Source organism: Myiozetetes cayanensis, unplaced genomic scaffold (assembly GCF_022539395.1).
Source record: "Myiozetetes cayanensis isolate MyiCay16 unplaced genomic scaffold, myiCay2020 scf1, whole genome shotgun sequence".
Lineage (NCBI taxonomy): Eukaryota > Metazoa > Chordata > Aves > Passeriformes > Tyrannidae > Myiozetetes > Myiozetetes cayanensis.
In genome coordinates this window covers 86,263,057-86,283,924 of record NW_026086604.1, presented here as the reverse complement: position 1 = coordinate 86,283,924, position 20,868 = coordinate 86,263,057, and the positions used below count along the sequence as shown (strand labels likewise).

General features: G+C 38.7%; 1 protein-coding gene across 1 annotated transcript; it reads left to right on the top strand.

Annotated features, from left to right (window-relative positions):
* The first annotated feature begins 813 nt into the window (after positions 1 to 813).
* Positions 814 to 14,019, top strand: LOC126640011 (uncharacterized). The gene is made up of 3 exons (XM_050315499.1): positions 814 to 841; positions 11,248 to 11,535; positions 12,106 to 14,019. Exon 3 carries the CDS (start codon positions 12,131 to 12,133, stop codon positions 12,917 to 12,919), a length of 789 nt encoding a protein of 262 aa, XP_050171456.1. The 5' UTR covers positions 814 to 841; positions 11,248 to 11,535; positions 12,106 to 12,130; the 3' UTR covers positions 12,920 to 14,019.
* Positions 14,020 to 20,868: the final 6,849 nt, after the last annotated feature.

Genomic DNA, 20,868 nt, shown 5'->3' with positions numbered 1-20,868 from the left:
TAAAATTTGCATTTTCAAGACTTAATTGCTATCATTACATCTTTTTGTAATTCTATTAATTTAACTGAATGGAGCATTTGGTTTTATGGTAAAAATTTGCATTAAAGCATTGTACATCTAAATAGAATTTTAATATTTACGTCAAAACCTCAGTATAGTTGTCCCACAGGACCTAAATAATTTTACAAGAAGAGAATAGGAAGCAGTTTCACTTTAGGTCAACAAACAGGTTTTCCTTTGGTGAATATTAAAAAAAACTTGCTGTAACAGGCTTCGTGTGCTGAAAATCCCCCCTGCCTGAGCTCTGCGAAAGTGTTATTAATCTATGAATTCCATATTGTAATTCTTAACAGAAAATGTATTTGCCCAGATACAGTGTAGGTAGGATGTATGTTTGTTCTGTCAGGGAAGGATGTGTGCCAATGAGGAAACTCCTTCACCCTTTGAGCCCTTCTACCCCTGTTAGGTCATATGCTTTCCTACTGGTTGAGGAAGTACTGAATATGCAAGCGACACTTTCTCTGCAGTCTTATGTGTGCACGTAGTCATCTAGGCAAGACTCACCCTACCATGAAATTAATTAAATGGTCAGGATGTGAATATCTGTTGGGAAAATGTTTGTTTTTGCAGTGGACCTTCTTTGGTCATTACATAGTTAATACTGCATAGCCATTTAGACCTTCTTTTTTTATTTTTCTTCCTTCATTCTTTTCTGACAACACAAGGTACTTTGGTCATACAAAGACAGTGGACAAACGGTTAAAGCAGTGCGAGGAATCTGAACTGGCTGAGCATGTTGCAATTGTGATGACACCACGTGCATGTGGGGCCCAGTGGTAAGGTAAGGCTGTGTTACTGAGCGCACATAATCTGAAACTGAGTTCATCTTTTTGCAGTGGATATATGGGGTAGTCAGTGGACTGTGACCTTCACATTAGGTCTTTGGAGGCATTTAGGCCACTAGATCCCTTGGGAATTAGGTACCTTGTGGGTCCCACTCTGATAACATACAGACAGTCCCACTCAGGTATGTCAGGTAACCACTGACACATGTATGAGTAGAGAGGGTTTCATGTTGGTCAGAAAAGTCTAAGATATTTTCCATTTCGTGTTAATAGATATCATCAAGTTGTATAACATATTATTTATGGAAGTAATCAATCTGGCTTTGATTTATATTGAATATGCATGTTTTTCTTTCAAAAACATTTTTTTTTGCAACATCTAAGTAATATTTCACAAGAGATAGAGTCTGCTAGTGACAGAAATCTCATTAACTACTCTTAATATATGTTGTGTTTACTGGACTTCATAATCATTGTGTAATTAAGCTTCACAACTGGCTTGTGAAGCAGAAAAGATGAAGGATGTCTCCATTAAAGAGATTTATGGGATGGTGAAATTAAAGACAGATTTCTGAAAGTATATAGGTACCACTTTTTATTGGTTTCAGTGCCTAAATACCTCGTAGGGCCCTATGCTCTTGCAAAACTGTGTAGTAAGACCCTGGTGCCAGGCCAGACCCAAATCTGGGAGCAAAGGGTGAAGCCTCTATATGAAATCATGACTTTTGGCCAAGTGCCATAGTCATTTTTCCTTCTGCCCTTGTCTCTTGAATGGGAGTTACACTTACTCACTATGAGGACTCTGTGATGATTCAGGGTAGGCTGGAAATGCAATATAAAAGTGATAGGAGCAGGTAACCTGTTTCTTCTATAGCCATCTATAGATGCAGCATTTATAGAAAAACTTCAATGTCACAGATAGGGGTCAAAGGCCTGATAAGAGTTATAGCTCAGTGCTGAGTCTCTCAGCCTTACAAAGATCAACTCTGCTATGCCACTAGAGTCTGCTGTGTTGTTCTAGGCTTGTGCACAGGGTAAGAAGACTCACAGGGAATCTGCTTTACACAAAGACTGCATTTTTTCCGCTTCAGGGAGGACCTTGTGTGTGTTCTTTCCTAATGGGTGAATTTCATTTGATGTGAACATTATGCTAAGGCTGGATTTCTGGGCAGATTATATGATAGTGCATTAAAAGAAAAAAAACAACCCACCCTACCACCAACAAAAAAAGCCCAAATCCAAAACAAAACACATATTCTTTTGAAAAACCCAGGTCTAGCTGTTAGCGTCAATTATTTCAAACACCTACTGACTTTTCTGGCACATCTATCTCATTGGATCTTGGAAGTGATTTTATGTGCCTTAAGCATTTGATCACATAATCAGCTTCTGCATAGCTTCAACGAAGGATCCTGAGCATTGTCCTGGCAGATAGTCAAGTCAAACCTGACACAGAAACAAACATAAGGGAACAATTGTTGTCAAAACACATTGCATCACTTTGCATGCTAAAGCATTTGCTCTGGTAATCCACCATGCTGACGTGTCCCTCTGTTGATGCCATCTGAGCAGGGACTGTATCCTTAAAGTTGACATGTGCATCACATTATAGCAGTGATTTTGTTATATATCATTGGCATAATGGATATTCAGAAGAGATTCATAATCTTGAAAGGTGGCTTGAATCCACAGATCTCATCCATGTTCTGGTGACTCAGAGCATTTTGGAAACTCATTTTATAATATCTCACGCTGGCTTGGGCAAAGGCAAAGTAAATAGTCGCCTAGGGCAGCAGACTTGGGAGAGAGGCAGTCCAGGTCTCGTTTCCTACTCACTTTCTGCTAACTATGACAGGAGTACAATCCTTTAACCTGCCTCTCCACTGTCCCTCCCACTCCCCTTTCCAGTTTAATTCTTACGGAAATCTAAAGACATCTTTTTGCCTCCTCCCCGTCTCTTTTCTTACTCACCCTCCCTCTGAAACTCCTGCTGGTTTCTCCTAGCTTTTCTCCTCCAGGGAGATTCCACTGCTTGCTATTTGGGCTGTTTCAGGATTGTGGGAGGGCTCCCTGTCTCCTCCCATCATTGCGTTTCTTTCTGCAAACAGCTATTTATTACTCATTATTTGCAGCCTCTGCTGAATAGTCTCAGCCATCCTTGAGTTTTTGGTAGCATGAGCTATGTGTGCAATACAGTCCTGTGATAATTTGCTTGCTGATAGTTATTGCTTCAAAAGAGTTTTATCATACTGGGGAAAAATCCAGACAGATGTAAAAAACTTTGTTGAATTGCTTATGACTCATGAGATTAAATGAGACAAAAGTAAGATGGTGTCAGCATGTCATTGAATCCCTGGAAAGGTGTGGCTTGCTCCGTTGGTAATGCTATTCATGGAACACAAAATTAGATTGCAGAACTCATTGTCATGGGATGTTATAGAAGCCAAAAGGCATAACCGGCTTCAAAAGGGAATTAGGCAAATTGTTCTATCAACGACTGTCAAATGCAGTTATCTAGATGTAGCATCATGCTTAGAAAACCCCTAAAACACCGGTTGCTGGAAGATATTTGGCTATAGCAGGGCTAGGATCACCCTCTCCACGGACCAAGAGTTTCTGTTCTAGCTATGTTAAGGCTGAACTTTCAGTCTCTCTCATACATGCCTTGTGGTTAAGGTGAACTGCTGTGGACTTACTCATCTAAAAGTTAACGTCACTTGAAAGTGAAGTTAAAGGAAACCTGTTCCAAGCGGCAGTTAGTCCTGTCTATGTTGAAAACACTTTAGGATGAGATAAATTACCTAGATTAGATGTCCTGTACTTATGACTTATATTTTTTTTCCATTGAGCTTGATGACTTTGTCTGTAAAAATGAGCAGAGTTCAGAAAGAAGTTTGTTTTTCCAAGTGAGAAAGCAAGACCTCAGATAGTCTGTGTGGGTGTTGTTTATATCTGAACTCTGTCCTTCCACAAAGATTTATTTTTCCTCCGTGCCAAAGGTTTGGATTGCCTTAACTTGCTTGACTTGGCCAATTCCACCTCCTTCTGACATACATAATATGCTCTCGTTCCCTCAGCCTACACTGAAAGAAGCTGCAGAGTTGTACCACCTTTCTACAATGACAAAACAACAACCTTTCTTTGACCATAGTGCAAATTTCTGAAATCAGTAGACTGGCAATTTGACAAGCTGTGACAGAAGCCTCTGTAAGGCTTCTTGCACACTGGTGTATGCACAAATACCATACATAACATAGCAGCAGATCCTTCACTCATTTGACTTATTGTTTTTGCCTAAGGAGGTGGGGCTTACATATCTAGGAATATATTTGTTTGGGATTTTGCTGGACTCGTCTCAGATCCCTACTGGCAGTGATTGTTATCAAGACAGTTTTGTGAAGGGAAGCAAGGAACTGTGAGTAATTTGCTAAGTATGAGGCCAAACATGAGGTTTTAGCTTACTCCTCTCAAAATCTTAATTAGTACAAAACTTCCACTAAGTGTTGGGTACTCTTCAGGAGTCAAAATGGTTGTTGTGGTGGCATCTTGGCAGACGTTTTAGAAAGGATGGGGGAAAGTTCCCAGGGTGACAAATAATACACTAACAGTTGGCAATGACTGATGGCTCTGTGTTCTTTTAATGCACTTCAGGTAGATTTCAAGGAGGCTAAGTAAGCAAAACTGAGGATAAAATTGTGGCCTAGTGTCACTGGAGTTAATGGCAGCTTCATAGTGCCTTCTGGGTACAAGGAGGATTAGGGACCACATGTGCCATTGGGGTTCTAGCAGGACCTTGGATTGTGGCTCAGGGACGTTCAACTGGGGTTCAAGCAGACAGGGCTGCAGGGAACATAAGTGGTACAAGGAAGCATTATTTATTTTTGGCATCCAGAAACTATGCTTGCCATTTCAGAATTAGGTGAGCAGCAGGGCCTTAAAGCTCAGGCAGCACCATTTAACTTTTTTCTGTTCAACCTGAGGCTTTAGTGGGATTGGTATCTCGGATTCTTCTTTTTTATCCTTGTTCTCCATTCAGTCAACTAGAAATTGGACCCCATATCTCTTCTTCCTTTAAAAAATAAGTATCTGTAGATACACATCTTCAAAATAAACCTCCAAATATTTGGAGGCTTATCTTTTATTTATTGTATATATATGTCTATCTTTTCTCTATTACTTTCTAATCTCTTAAAAAATTTTCTTTTAGTGATAGGGTTGATAATTCTGCAGGTAATGAATTGGACTTTGACAGACACTCAGCAAAGAGCCTCTGGATGTAAAAATGAAACTACTGGTATGAAAAAAAATTATCTACTCTAACCACTGGAAGCACACAGCAAAAATCCAGGTTGCTGAGCAATGCCTATGTTGCAAAATAAGAACACAGTCTAAGTACAACAAACCCTGTGGTCCATGTGTCTTCATTCCCTCCTGGAGTCTGTCAACTGCTGTAGCTGAGACTTAGATCAATTACAGTACATATTGCTGATATCCCTGATGACAGACAGGCTTGTATCCTACTCACTCTCATCCATCTCAGCCACGTTAGCAGCTTCAAGGGTATTTAGGAGTAAGCAAGCCCAGCATTCTCAGCCCCAAATGACCTTCAAGAAATGTTACTTTTTTTTTTTTTTTTTTTTTTTCCTCTGTGTTTGTGTGTGGCAAGTGAGTCTATATAGGCACTATTAGTAAAGCTGGGTTATTTTGGATGCTCTGAAAGAGTTGATATGTAGTCAACACCACAGTTGACTCCACAAAAAGACATTCTGAATGAGGAAGTAGAATTTTTGAGATGTTTGTAGATGCAGACTTTTCAGTCCTTGATATTGATTTGTAGAGTTTGGCTTCTCATGAGTAAATTTAAGATTTGTGGAGATGGTTAGGCTCAAATAGCATTAATGCATCCGTTATTTATTTTCTTTTTAGCTGCTTGATCTGAAACTGTTTCTCAACAAAAAATTTTATACTAAATGTAATTTTCTTAATATTCTCTTCTCATACCGTTCTGCATTAACAGTTAAGGCAGAAAATTTACACCCTTTTTGAAGTATTTAATGTTGTTACTTTAGAAAAAATAAATTACTTGGCTTCTGGAAAGGTTTGTAAGTTCATTTTAAATTGCAGAATCACCAAACAATTATTTGTCTATCCATTTATTTCTTCGCCCCATTTCCTGAAGTTTTCCTCCCATGTATGTTGGGTTTTTTCCATCTCTCACAGTGGTTTGTTTATTATTCTTACAGCTTAAAGCTTTCTTCTTTCTTAGCCATTGGTTTGTCAGTTATGATCAAGTGTCAACATGAAAGCAGACATAAGCATCAATTATTAAAAAATTACATAGTCTGTTTACATATTCATTAGCAGAAAGGATTTTTCTCTCAATGCATACCGGATGTGAACTGTAACTAGACGTGAGTTGTCTACACACTTATTCTCACATCTGAAATCTATCAGGTAGGTTTGGTAATCCAGTATTCACCTGCCAAGCATGGAGTTCTTGCAATGAGCAATACTTTTAAGTCTTTTAATACTGGAGACTATTCAAATATATGTAGATTACGGTAATCTTTTTCACAGGAAAAATGTTTCAGTTTCCTCTATAGGAAGACTGTTACATGATCTTCTACTTTAAATTTATTTGCATTTTTTTCTACCCCTCCCTCACTTAATTTTTTTCCTGAACAAAATTATAGGCATTCTGCAAAATTAAGGTTAAAAATAAAAAAATAAAGGTAGGAGCATCACACTGAAGAAGGTCACTTTCAATTTTGCTACCATCTTTATTGTGGGGAAAAAGTAACTAAGCCTTTGACATTTTAGATTTTTTTTTTCACTTAAGAGTTAAGGGATTTTTTTTTTTAATTCATCATTTTTTCTGTGTATAATCCGATTTAATTTTTCAGTATAATTGTAATGAATTATAGACAAACATATTATCTCCAATAGAAGAAGAAATGGTAAGTGGGGTAAAGTGGAAGTTCTTCATATTTTTTAAGTCACTATAAATTTCAATTTGTCTGCCCCAGTTATTTGTTGGGCATATGATGCAGAGGTCTTTGCTGCAAAACATTCTTAACCCTCTCTAGAAATGCAAAGTTTCCTTCATGTTGAAATGGGCCGGCCCCTTTGACACCCATTGGGTCTGCCCAATATAGATCAGTCTGCCCAGATGAGAGAAAAAACAAACAAAAGCCCATTTACAGGTACCCATGGGTTGTCCATCTTCTCCTTGACCTCTGCAGCACTGAGACAATCTTAACTGCTTAAGTAGATCCCTCAGTTCATAAGATGACTTTGAAAAGTTTTGTGGCTGTTTCAGCATAAAAGCATGGCTCTGTGGATCTGATGGTAGGAATGTCACCTTAAACTGGTTTGGGCAATGATGCTATTATTCCTTCATTTGACGAACGGTGGTTGAAATTGTAAGTGAATGTTTTCCGCATAGATGGTAGGGAGTACAGCTGCTGCCTTGAGAAAAAATCAAAATCTTTCACTTCCAAAATATCTTTATAAATCCATATAAATGTATTTTTCATGCTGTGTTCCTGGGAATAGTTAAGCCCAGAGTTAGTAGTAGAGTTGCTGAAATATTGCAGTGAGAGCTGTCATCAACCTCTTCTTAGTGTTTGGGTAACTTTGGCACCTGCAGTCTTGAGATTTTGAAGCTTGCAAACTCAACTCAACCTCTGTCTGAATGCAGTCTGAGCTACTCCTTCAGAGATTTGCACCTCTGACAGGCAGTTCTGTTGAGACTGGCAACAAACCTGCTAATTTTTACCAGTTGTGGCAGATTGTTTCAATGTTTCTTATGCTTAATATAAAGATAGTATGCTTAAATGCATGGATTTTCATGTTCAAAGCCACTGAAACTTTCCTCACTGGTAAAATCATGTATTCACTCTACTTTTCCTTAAATGCTTCCAGGTTACCTGAACACACAATTGCACTGCAGCTCTGTTTAGGTTATTAATTCCCTTCTGTCTGAAAGCCCTTGAGATGTCCAGCCATGCTTTTCCCTGGTCCTGAAATATCTAGAGCACTTCTTGATATTATCAGTGGGCTGCACACAGAGCTGGGCTCCATTCCTTATTTCGCTGTTCGTGTAAAAGGCTTGCAGAAATGCCTAGATGTGGACAAGCATGACAGCAGAATGATGGCAATCCCTGGCTGGCCAGTGGCCCCTCAGGACACTGCTACCATCCAGCATAATACAGAGCAGCCAGTAAGAACTCCTGTCTGTTTTGGGTATGAAGGCAGAAGAAAGGGAACATATGACTTTCTTCTACAACTTACTGCCCTGTAAAAGGATTTTAAAGAATCTTTGGGGAAAAATTTAGGCCTCAGATGCACATATGTGGACCTCGTTGATTTCATAGGAGGGCATGCGAGTGTGTACAATAACAGACAAAATATTCCTTTTGATCTTTAAGAGAAATTAATATAAAACATGGAAATACACTACTGTGTAATAAGATATTTTTTACTATTTTGTTAAAAATACTCCCCAAGCTCAAATACAAAACAATGTAGCATTCCAGGCCATGGTCTTTTAATGGTGTATCTTCGCCAATGCTTGTCACCTTTGATGCTGTTTGTAAATTTCTTTGGCTGTTATGCTTTGAACTTCAGTAAAACATTTGTACTTAATAAAATAACAAGACCAAGCACTTTCCTATCTTCATATCTGTCTGTGCTTGAGAATGGCACTGTAATTGGAAGAGAAAGGAGAAATAGTTGTCCTGACTATCTGCAGGGACTTCCCTATGACCAGGTCTTTTCTACTGCCACACAAGACACAACTGTGATGGCTAAGCGCTCATTCCATAAGCCTGCAAGCACAGAGCATTTCAGCACGTGCTTACACTTATGAGCATATGGGTTGCCAAATGCCCCTTGTAGCTAATACCTTGAAGAGTGTGATGGATTAAAAACCTCTGCGGACATAGACTTTGCAAGGGCATGCAAGACTAACAGCTTGAAGCTGTCAAATATACAGGTCTATCTACACCTTGAAACTGCTATAGCTACATCTACCTGTGAATGGCTGGTAACAAAATGCAATGAACCTCAGTTGAGGGTGTCTTTGCTTTCTTTTTGCCCACCTGAAATTCCCAGAGTGTTGAACTGCCAGATGTATTCACTGTGAAATCTGAAGCAGCTTCTGCCTGGAAAGGTTCCCATAAAATAGAAAAACAAGTCCATGAGTGAGCAAGTGGCATTGAACAGTCTGTCTGCAACAGGTTCTTAGAAGGAACAGCAAACTTTTATCAAAAGTTTTTCTTCACCAGGGAAACAACACAATGTGCCTTTTGAAGAGGAAACTAGCATAAAGTCTTTTCAGTTCTCTATTGCTTTGTTAAATTGCAAATAAAAGGGAGATAAACTGTAGGAGTCACTTTGTCAAGGAAACAGTCTTGGGTGAATAGAAGGATCGTTGTTTCATCTCAGGACAAGAATTTACATGTTTCCTTTTGAAGTGAGCTGTGGTCTTGTTCCCTGCTCCTGAGTCTGTCAGTTATACAAGAGACCTTTCTCCTGAAGGGTTTCCATAAGTCTTCCCAACGTAAGACTGGTTTTGTTCCAGCTTTCGTGCTTGAGCATCTGCATCTTTCTGACTGAAGTGGTCTGTAGGTGATCACTTTCAGGCAGAAACTGAATCTAGAACCTTTCCATCTGATGCTCTAGCTGAGATTTTAAGAAGTTGTGAACAATGGAGGGGAAGATAATAACATCCCTGTTATAACAATGAATGCAGCCCTGGCCATAAGTGGTACTTGTATTTTAGAAATAATAAATATGTATGTATCTTTGGCAGTATTTATATTGTGCTGATTCTCTGAATCCAATGGACTGAATATTTTTTGGTATTAAGCTTCATAGATTACAGCTGAAGTAATAATATTCTATGAAAAGCCATTTAACTCAATCAGTTTTGATTGTAGTTTTATTGCTTAGTTGATTGTATCAGATGCTATTTGTTCTATCCAGATTCACACCTATAAAACATTTAATATTATTTTTTGTGACTCTAATTTGGTGAGGAAAATGACTTTTTTGTCCCCCTCCCCATCTCTTCAAAGAGTACTGCCTGTAAAAAAAAAAAAATTCCAAAACAAACAAAAAACCAATCCCCAGAAACCCACCACAAACACCAAAACTCTGTTTTTTCAGGTCTTGTTAGATTATTAGAAAATACTTATTTTGCAGAAGATAGCTACTGATGTCGAAGTGGGGAACAAAATACTATTACTAATAGAAAAGTATTGACATAGCTGGAGATCAGGTACTCCTTAGCACCTATCCACTGTCCCCTTTGTAGCAGGGAGATATGCCTGCAGTGCTCTGGGGAAGAGAGCAGCTGAAGCTAAAACACTCTCCATATAATGCTGTATTACAAGGAACCTTTTCAGTGTGTTAATGCAGTAAAATCCCTGTTATCTGAATTCCATATTCTTCAATTACCGTAACTTATGATTCAGATAAATGAGAATCACCAAGATATAAACTTGCAGAGTTTATTAACTCACTGGATATTAATCTCTTCCTAGTATTATTTATATAATCTGCAGCATGATCTGGCACATAAGCACAGCAGGTTTAGTTTAGTTTAGTTTACAAATTCTGTGCAAATTGCCTCTTGCACCAAAAAATTCATTCAAGTTAGACCTCAGGGTATAAATCTGAATTTATGTTAACCAGGCTTCTTATGTTTGAGTTGGTAAGTATATCCTAACATAGTCATCAGAAAAAAGGATAGTCAGTACGGAAATGAAAAAAAAATTATCTGTATTGCAGCACACATAGAAGTGGAGATAGGATCTACTTTCATTCTTTTCCAGCTGCAGGAAGATTCTAGATAGAATTTTGGATTGCTTCTTTCTTCTGTTTATAGTAGCAGAATGGAGTAGAGAAAGTCTTGGGGCAACTGATGCCCTATGGTTAATTGATTGAAGTAGATGCAGATAGATTATTTGTGAATTTTGTTCCTGGTACTACAAGCAAGAGAGGATGCTGAAGGTAGCTTTTCTAAGCATCAGAAGTGCAGATAAAGTTTATTGTTCTGTAGGATGGCTTAGTTGGATGTAGAGCTGCTCCTTTAAGATTAGGCCAGCCTGGTTAAATAAGGGTATACATTAAACACTTCAATCTACAGCTTCTACCTGCCTTTATGTGAGGCATTTGGTTGGTGCTGAACGCTTATTTAATTTTGGGCTTAGCCTGTGCACGCAGCTGAAGTTTATCTAAGCTTATTTCCTCCTTAAGGAAAATGTGAATACTTGAATCCAGAATGCCTCACCCTCTTTTTGGTGCTCTGCTACCTTCCTTCTGACTGTCAGGGGTGGGAAAGGCCACAGGTACTGCCCCTCTGTAGAATAGGTAAATTAGATATGTTTGTTTTTAGGTGGAAGAAAAGTGTCATCCAATCCTGCTATTCATTTTGATGCTCAAAGATGACATAAAAGCTGCATGTCAGGGAGGAATGGCCATTGAGAAGGAAGAAAGCAGCCCTGCACTCCTCTGTGATTGGGACTGACTGTGTTGTTGCTGGGTGGATGCTGCGTAATGCTGTTGCTGCTCCTGCTCCAGCACCGTGATGTTTCTGTTCCAGACTGTGCTGACTCACATTCAAGAAAAAATGATACATAAACACAATGCACTGTAACTCTTTTCCTTTCCCTCAGTAACCTCGGTAAGTGTTTGGTTTCTTTTTCCTCTCTTTGGCTAGTGTGGTGCTAAAACAGCTTTATAGTTAGAACTAATAGGAGGGGGAAAGGCAACCTTGTAAACAAACTGGTAGCAGAGAGATTAATCATGGAGAGGGCATTTAAATACAACCTGCTGTTTGTGGTACATCCACCTCTCTCTAAAGCTGATCAATCCTGATAACTCGCCTGTCTCTACAAACTACACTTCTTAAATGGGAGAAGTGCTTACAGTGCCCATTTACAACTGTATTCTGTTTAATTAGTCAGCACAGCCAGTGCTGCAGGGATAGATCACTTGCCTTTAAAGATTTGAGAATGTTAATAGTACAGTATATCATTTTAATTATTATTGGATTAATGTTGTGTCTCGAAGAACATCTAATGCAAATCACAAGAAATGGCCTGAAGTGACCCAAAGGTTGTGCTTTATTAGAAAAGTAATAGGTCCATTGCTTAAACATAAAGAGAGGTTCTTTCTTCAAATGTCACTGCACTGGGTTTCTCCGTATGTGTATGTAGAAATGAAATCCTTTTGCTTCCACCTTTGTCCACAGAAAGTTTCTGTAGCTCATGGTTTAAATGGCTGAGACAATAGCTGTAATACCAAGAGATGAAGAGGACATCCAAAATAATTGTGAAGATGAAGATCGATTTCCGAATCATGATACTGTTACGGCATCCCTTGGTTGCTCTGCCAGCCCTTCATTAGCCAGCCTTAATGAAGACAGGGCAAGCTCAGCGGGGCCAGAAAGACTGTCTGTCCTCTCCAGCAAGGCCGTGACCCTGGTAAAAGCCCTGACTGGCCCAGAGATGGTTAGTGGTGGCCAGAACCAGAGAACAGCCTCTGGGCTGGCTGAGCATCATATGACAGCTGTAGACGTATCATTGGGTGACTCGTTGTACCCTGTGGTAGTCAGTAACCTGCAGCCTGTGGACATTGCCTCCCTGTGCTCCAAAAGCTCCTTCTGCGATGGTGAATTGAATTCAGAAGTGCTTCAGGTCCCAAGGGTGCTCTGTGAAGCCAGTGAATCCCCACAGGTTGGGACTGACCAAAAGGACTGCCACACACAGCAGGAAGGAAGCGGCACCAAGGGCAATACGGTCTCTTGTAGTCTGGGCCATGTGATTTGGATGAAGACCACAACAGTAATGGAGACCTTAGAAAACAAGAAACAAGAGGAAAAGGAGAAGTACCGGCTCCAACTAGCTATGTACCGACGGCTTCTGCTGTTGCGCTCCATCAGGAGTTTGCATAGGCAGCTGGAGCAGCAGCAGGCCAGGTTGAAGGAATGCTATGGCATGGTAATAAATACCAAGAAAGAAGTGTTGAAACACATCTGCTCAGCCTCGCCCTCACCTTCGCCATAATCATGTTGCTGCATGCAAAAATGAGCTTTGCAATGCCACCGGAGCCGCCAGCAAGCTTGCATGCTACCGGGGTGGTGTCCTCATACCCAAGGGTATGTGCCCATGTGCGCTCAGAGTAGAGAGGAAACAGCAACAGCAGCAGAGCAAGAAGAGAGGAGAGAAGGGGAAGTGTGGGCCCCCGAATTTATCTAGAGGAAACCAGAGCAAGATTGAACCTGTGCGAGAAGTTGACTCCTGATGAACACTCAAAGCCTCAAGCTGAAATAGAATTTTTTTGGCATATAGGTTTGCAAAAAGAAAAAAAATCATCACAAAACTGGGAACCTAGTCTGACACCTGATCCATAAAGGTGGTCAGATGCAGGGTTGCTACCTGCTGAATATGTGATCTGGTGCATCTCCCTTCTACTTTCAGCACTAACAAAACTTGAACAGAATTAGGATTTGCTTTCCTGCAAGAATACCTGAATTTAGAAAGTCCGGATATTTGAAACACTAAAACTCAGTCTCAACCCTATCTACCTAGCTGCCTGTTTTTCACAAATCGTGAAGGCCATTGTACAATTGCAACCTCTATTTTCCTTTAAAATTTATTCGGACCACCCAGAAATTATTATGGGAAGGTAGGACAGTTGCACACAGAGGGAAACAGTACAACTGCCTAAGCCAGATTTCCTCAGGAAAGCAAGGTAAAAACAAAGGCCTTGTAATCTAATGTTGCATTGGAAACCCAGGCTGGCAGTGCCAGGGGAATGTTTGAGGTCTGCACAATTATTAATCTGCTGCTAACTCCCAGTAGCACTAGCATCTGCAAATCAAGCATATTTTGTGCCTTACTGCTGTCATTTAATGGAAGTTGGTGACAATTAGCACTTTTTATCCAGGTGTATTAGACATGTGGAAAACCCTGGAGCACTGCTTCTCCAATTGTAAGGTTAGGATGCCTGCAGGGAATTTGATGTCAGTATGCAACAAACACACAGGGAAAATGAAAGCAAAAATATGCAACTTTTTTGTATGCATTTAAAAGGCAATGTGTGTACCTGTTATGGAACAGCAAAATTGAATAATTGAATGTACTGTTTCAGGATCTGAAGCAAAAAGGGGTTCAAGAAGAAAAGGTACAAAAAAGTTTCCTTTTCTAGGATTTAAAGTAGTATGGAAAAAAAATCTCATTTTCTTTAGATGTTTATTTCTGATCATGCCACCTTTCCTTTTCCTGGGTGTTTTTCTCTTTTAATAATAGTTTAAGTAGATGAACAGTCAACATTTTTTTTGTTTTCTTTCTTTTTTTTCTCCTGCATTAAAAGGCAAGCCTATTATTAATATTCCTACCTTTCTAGAATAATGTGCTATGCATAGGAAACCTTTTATTCTCACCTTTTTTCTCAGTGCATATGGGAAAGGGGTGTTGGTCTGTGCATGCACACACACCTCCCTGTATTCAAGAGGTTATGAAAGGTTGGTGTTTCTTTTTTTTTCTGTAACAGAAGAAGGAATAATGTCTCAAAATAATCTCTGCTGTCTATGAGGAGTTTGGTTGATTAGATTCACATACACACATCTGTGAGCAAGGTATTGAAGTAATTCAACAAATGAAGTGCAGCACAACATTGTCATTATTCCGTCTTTGTATTTCTGCGCACCCAAAATTATGGAAGCCCCCTGGGTATGCACAACCTTAGATAGGTTCATTCATCTCCTTGGGCCCTTATGTAGCCTCTCACGCAGCGTGAACTAGTAACTTTGAATGCAGAATTACCATAGAAACATCCTTGGCATCAAGGAGATATTTGAAGGAGCATCCTCTCTGCCTCATTTGGGGACTTCAGGTTGCCAGAGGCCTTTAGTGGGCTACAGAGGAGAGCTGGGGGTTGCATGTGACTGGGAAACATTACTCCTGAGCTCTGATCCCATCTAGCTCTCTGCTCAGCCTTGGGAAAGATGTTCTCTCTCAGCAATGCAGGTTTCCCAAAGAGTGCTTAAATACCAAACTCATCTCAAAGGTAACCTGTTCTTTCTTAACGTACCTCTCAAAAAGGAATGTTGATCATGGCCAACAGGGCTATGTAAAAATTCTTTTATTTCCACCCTCACCCCCCCACCCCCACCAATTCATGAACTACAAAAATCTTTTTGTCATTGGTTAAGAATGAATGTTATGTGAACCAAACACAAGCAAACCACTATTATGTCATCTCTCCTGGAGAAAAAAATGTTGGAGAAGGATCATATCTCAAAAATGTTACTGTATTTTGAAACCAAATATCAAATTGTTTCCCTTAGGAAGACAGTCAAAATGAATATTGTTGTTAATGTTGGTCAACTTTTTTTAGACTGAAAAAATTATCTTCTAAATTACATTCAGGTTGACTGATACTATCATGTAACTTTCCACTGAAATAAAATAGATGAATAAAAATATATTAAAAAAAAAAAAAAGAACAAACAACCAAAAATACCCAAACAAACCTACAAAACACCCTGGTAAGACAAAGTCACTGTTTTACCTCAGTAGCTGCTGAAGTACAGTATTGTTCTGCATTTGTTGCAAGAATGCCCTTCATTACTGCTTAGAGCTACCTAGAGTGTCAGATTTGCATTTAAGAGTGGCTAGAATAACATTAAAAAATACTTCTCACATAACACCCACTGCAGCCACAGTTAGTCTGTCAACCTGTCCAATTGTAAATTCTTTGTGGTAGAACTGTGACAATCTTTGTTTTGTACATTTCATAAAATTTCTTGATCAGTAGATGATTCCTGCTTTATGAGATTTGTGCATGAGCAATGCTGTCTGATAGCTGGCAGGAAAATGAAGCCAAGACTTATTCTGTGCATGCTCATTCTTTCCAACTAGTACATTTATGGCTACATGCAAAATAAATGTTAACTGAGGAAATACCATCGGTCTTTGCAACAATTTGCTGTTTAGCTGGTGTTTCTAGTGTGGTCACCTACTAGTAGGTGAAGTTAGACAAATCAATTAAACGCAATATGATTTTTAAAATGAATTTGTTTTAGTAACTTGGAAAGTGTTGCTATGTTTTTTTACTTGGATGATTTTGTATGCTTTGGAAGTTGAAGATCAGTGAGAAAGTGACAGAATGCCATGGGTAACTCATGGAGGTGGTTTCAGGCACACCAGAGAGAGCAATAGTCTTAGATTTAATAAAATTCTGTCCTCTTAAATTGTTCAACCTCCTTATGCGTTTAAAGAGGTTTGGTAGTTTGGGTGAGGTTCAACTAAATTTCTCAAAATTTGTATTTTTATCTAAACTCAACTCACAAATCTTGGGTACTGATGACAAAATAAGTGTTTCTGGTAGGGCCTTTCTCCCCACTATCTCTTCTGTCTTTCAGAGCTGTCAAAATAACGATGTCCATGATAAATCTTTTCTGCAACTTGACAGTTATGCTACCTACTTTTACAGCAAAGCTTGAATTTAAATGATGTTGCCTGAACCTTAAGGTTCTGCTGCTCACCTAATTCTGAAATGGCAGAAAATAATAATGGGTTTACTGCGAAAGGTTGGGATATTTAAAAGGTGTCAGCTCTCCTGGAATACTTGCTACCACTAAAAAGTTGTTGCTTATGCCTACCTAAAACCAGAAATCTTCAAGAATGGAGTTATGGACAACTAAGTGACAACATGCATTACTGACATGCTCTTTAACAAGGTACTTTTCTTCTGCATCTCCAGCATTTCAGTTAGCTAAACTAAACTGCTACCCTGGAGACTCTTCTGAACTGTGTTTTTACTGTTTTTGTTGTTGATGGCAATGAGTCAGACAAGATAAACAGCCCACCTTAAAATGTTCACTTATTACCTCTTGTGATGGAGCTCTGCAAGGGATTAGTTCAATTTCTCCTTCCTGAGATTTTCTTGTGTGTCTATCACATTCCCTTATTAGGAAAGTGAAGATTTTACCAATTTATAGTAAATTTATGATATTGTGGTCAACTTTTGAACCATGCAATATTAAATGTGGATCACCGTGCATTGTTCTTGAAACAATGAAAATTACAGACTCTGTGCAAAAGCATACAAATGATGGATTTAAAGATGAGGTTGTTTAAATCATCTCTAGATCAAGTAGACTTGGGAAAACCTTTAGAGTCCTTGTTACAGTTTATTTCTATAAATGTTATAAATCTACAATATAAATGCATTGGAGAGCACCTTTTGTTTATGGCTGTTGAAAGAAGTGCGGTAATGCAAAGGCAGGCTCGGGATATTCTTGAATGGGACCCTGCTCCAAATGCAATGAGTAAGGAGTAAATGTTCCTTTTTCCTAAAGCTCATGGATTTGGATGAACATGATCGCCAAAAACCTGGAAGGCAAATGGATAGTGAGAGTGACTGGAACTACAAGGAAAGATGTTTCAGGGTTTGACTTTTAATGCAGAATGAAGAATTACACACTGCACAGTTGTTTGGGGTTTTTTTTTCCAATTAAAGATGACCTTTTCTTTTCCTTGCTCCTGAAAAAAGTCTTTTGGATCATTAGGTTAGATGCATGCTAAGGGTTGTTTGTGTAACTGCAGTACATAGGAGTTGATACCTGTTTCTGAAGTTGAGTGACAGTAGTTATTGTTGCCAAAATTTACACATACAACTTACACCCAGACCTAGTTTCTCTCTAAATTTTATCATACTGAAGTTGAATGTCCTGCTGACTTTCAATCACACTTGAATCCAGGCCAGGAGTTAGAGGTGGTATGCCTTGTTCAACTCCCTTCTCAATTTTGATTAATTTCTATCATCTCCTGGTGTCTTCAAACAATGTCTTGTATGGTACTAATCTTTGTCTTTCTGGCAAAATGTTTGGAAGACTCGGGAGAAGAGGAAAAAGGCCTTCCTATCAGTCTCTTGTGCTACTGCAGAAAGGGGAAGTAGATTTTTTTTTTTTTAATTTAGTGAAAACTTGAAGCAGGGGAGGTTGTCCTATGAAAACACTTTTGGAGTATTTACTTAAATGCCTTGAAAATGTAATGTTTCCTACAGCTTCAAGTAAGTTTCCCTAATTGTATTGTTCATCTTCTCACAGTATTTTAGCCAAGTCTACAAAACAAACAAAAAAGTTACCTCCGTCTCAGACAAATCAAGTCTCTAAATCCCCAGACCAAAGTGACTTCTGTGTGCATGAATGGCAAAGAATTCTTGAGAATCTCAATAAAAGTTACATTTTCCCTTTGATGGGTGGGATTGGAAAGGAAGGGGAATGTGTGACCATTCATCACAGCTCCAGGCTCCTTAGTACCCAGGAACTTTCTACTCTAAATGACAAAGAGTTTCACTGTCACCAAAGAGAAATTGCTGCTGACCTTAGACCTCTTTTTAGAAAGTAAAATAATGGAGCGCAGGAGCAGAGTTTGATATTTGACCGAATTCTACACAATTATCATGCATGTGTATATAATAAAATTAATTCTGTGTCTCTGCATTGTAGCCTCCGGCAAGCAGCGTACAATCAGTTTTGTATGTATAATAGATCACAGAGTTGTTCATGAATAATACAAATGCATTGAGCAGATACTAGTGAGTGAGGATGTTTGTCTTTGCATGGAATCGAAGTGAACATGTAATATTGTGATAATATATATTTGATGAATTCAGGTCTGACTTGCCTTTGCCATAGCCTGCTAATTCCCCGACAAGGGTTGCCACAATAATTGAGTTTCCAATAACATTATGATTATTTCCACATGATAATTTAATTGTAGGTATTTTTTAATATTGTAATAATGTAGATTTGTGATTATTATGCATTTGCATGCAGATTTTCATGGTGTCTCGGAGCACATCCCTACATTTATAACTTAATTTCCTATATTATTGCATATATATTTTGGGATGAACTCATTAATGCAAACAAAAAAAAGTAGGTCTTTTTGGTCATTTTGCCTTTATTATAAATGGCTGAAAGCTTTGCTCATTTTTTTAGACCAGTCTAAACAAGTGAATAAACAAAAGATAACTGTAATTCATGGATGGATTAATTTAAAATAATAATGTAATTACAAATCATGGCAGATTTGTCTGAGGTAATTGGGATGTAGACTGGTACAAATTTTGCTTTACTAAAAAAAGCTTGTTTAAATGAATCACCAAGTTTAGTAGAGGATGTTTTCTATTCTTCCAAATCTGCTATATAACATGATGGCAAAGTAACACTGGCTCAAAATTCATGAGTGCCTGTTCAAATGGGTATAACAACATGGAAGCTGGAACATCTGTACCTAGCTAGATATTATTTTGGCAAGTAAAAGTAAGAGTAGAAATGTATATTCAGTCATGACTCTGGCAGGGATTTTAGTGAGTTAAATTGTCCAATCTGGAAAGAGGTTGGTTGGTTGCTTGATAACAACCTTCAAACTACATTAGAAAACCTTGCCTGAAATTTGGTGGGACAAAGGGAGGTAGAAGTAAACTCTGTTCCCATTAATTGGAGTAGATATTTGTATGATCTTGTGAGCATTCTGCTTCAAATCAGAGAGCTCTCTTGCAGGCATATGGAAAATTCAAAGAGGAGAAAGTGTCTTTAGCTAAATACTTCTGTTTTGAAAAGAAATTCCCAGAGAAAGTGACACAGGCTTTGGGTATTGCTCATTTTTCTAGTACATGTAGTTGGAGGAATGTTCACCTTTTATCTGTAAAATCTCAGCTCTGCAAATTGAACTCACAACAGAGTTCTTGGTCTATCTCTCACTGTCAGGTTGGTTTTCCATTGCCTGCATGACAGGAACATGCAATAGGAACTCGGCGATAAGTCCTGGTCCAAATCTTCCGACATGGAAGTTTAAAACTAGGGGCTGGAATATATAACTTTCTGCTGTCCTTTCACATTGTTTCACACTCAGTGCACATTGGTGCTATTGCTTCTAGTGTAGTTTGCTGCTTGGTTTCTACTTTCAAACATGCTCCTCTAAATTAACAACAGAAAAGACACAATGAGATTATGACCCTTGTCTTTCATCTTTCCTTGTTCTGTGGGCTTAAGCAGAAAAGTGTAATCCTGATTTAGGCAGTGAAGAGAGCAGTCATGATTCTGTAGTATAAGATGGTCTCTCTAGGTTTTGCAGCAGAATGACTTCTTGTATAGGTAAATTAGATTCTGTCCTGAAACCCATTTGATCCAAGTCTTTTGTAAACTCTTTATCTCACTAAGAAGCACCTTGGCAACTGAGTCCACTAGAAGCTGTAAAAGTATCAAAACACAAAGGTGGTCCAATTGGCAGAAGTCCAAAAATCTGTACCTGTCCCTTGCTGAGATCAAGTGATAGTTCAACACAGGGGATCTGGAAGGTTGGTCTAACTGCTATTTTTTTGGTAAGGGACCACCAGCATAAAATTAAGTATGTCTTTTACCCTGTTGCATTAGATCTTAAATGATCTCAGGTGTTATTTGCCACACGTAAAGTACCATAGAATATAAACATATAATTCTCTCTGTCAGTCCTGCAATTTATAATCCTTCTTGCCATGGAGAAACCTGATGTTGTTTCAGATACAAGATTATTTATACTTGGAAGATTGTCTTCATTACTGTATATTCCTGATGTTACTTATACGGATATGATAGGTAGGTGTACATAAAACTAGAAACAAGCCTGTTGAAAAGCACTGATTCATGTCATAGTCGTGAGCAATTTTCTCTGATGAAAGAAATTGAGACAAAAATTTTATAATACAGTGAATGTAGCTGCCCTGCCTCTCAACCATTCCAGCATCACAGAGGTTAGGCCTTGGAAGAGCTCAGTTCCTTTTCTACCTTTACCTGATGGGTTCTGAACTTGAGTCAGAATTGCTCTAATATTTTAAATTGGAGAAAATGATGTGTGGAGCTTCTCAGCCTTTCCTATTAGTGCTCCTCTCATTATGTAAAAAACCTCAATGATCAATAAGGTCCCTTCTAACCCAAACCGATCTATGATTCCATGTTTTT

What these genes read in the sequence shown, in the direction of transcription:
- LOC126640011 (XM_050315499.1), top strand. Translation starts at nt 12,131, where the DNA reads ATGGCTGAGACAATAGCTGTAATACCAAGAGATGAAGAGGACATCCAA.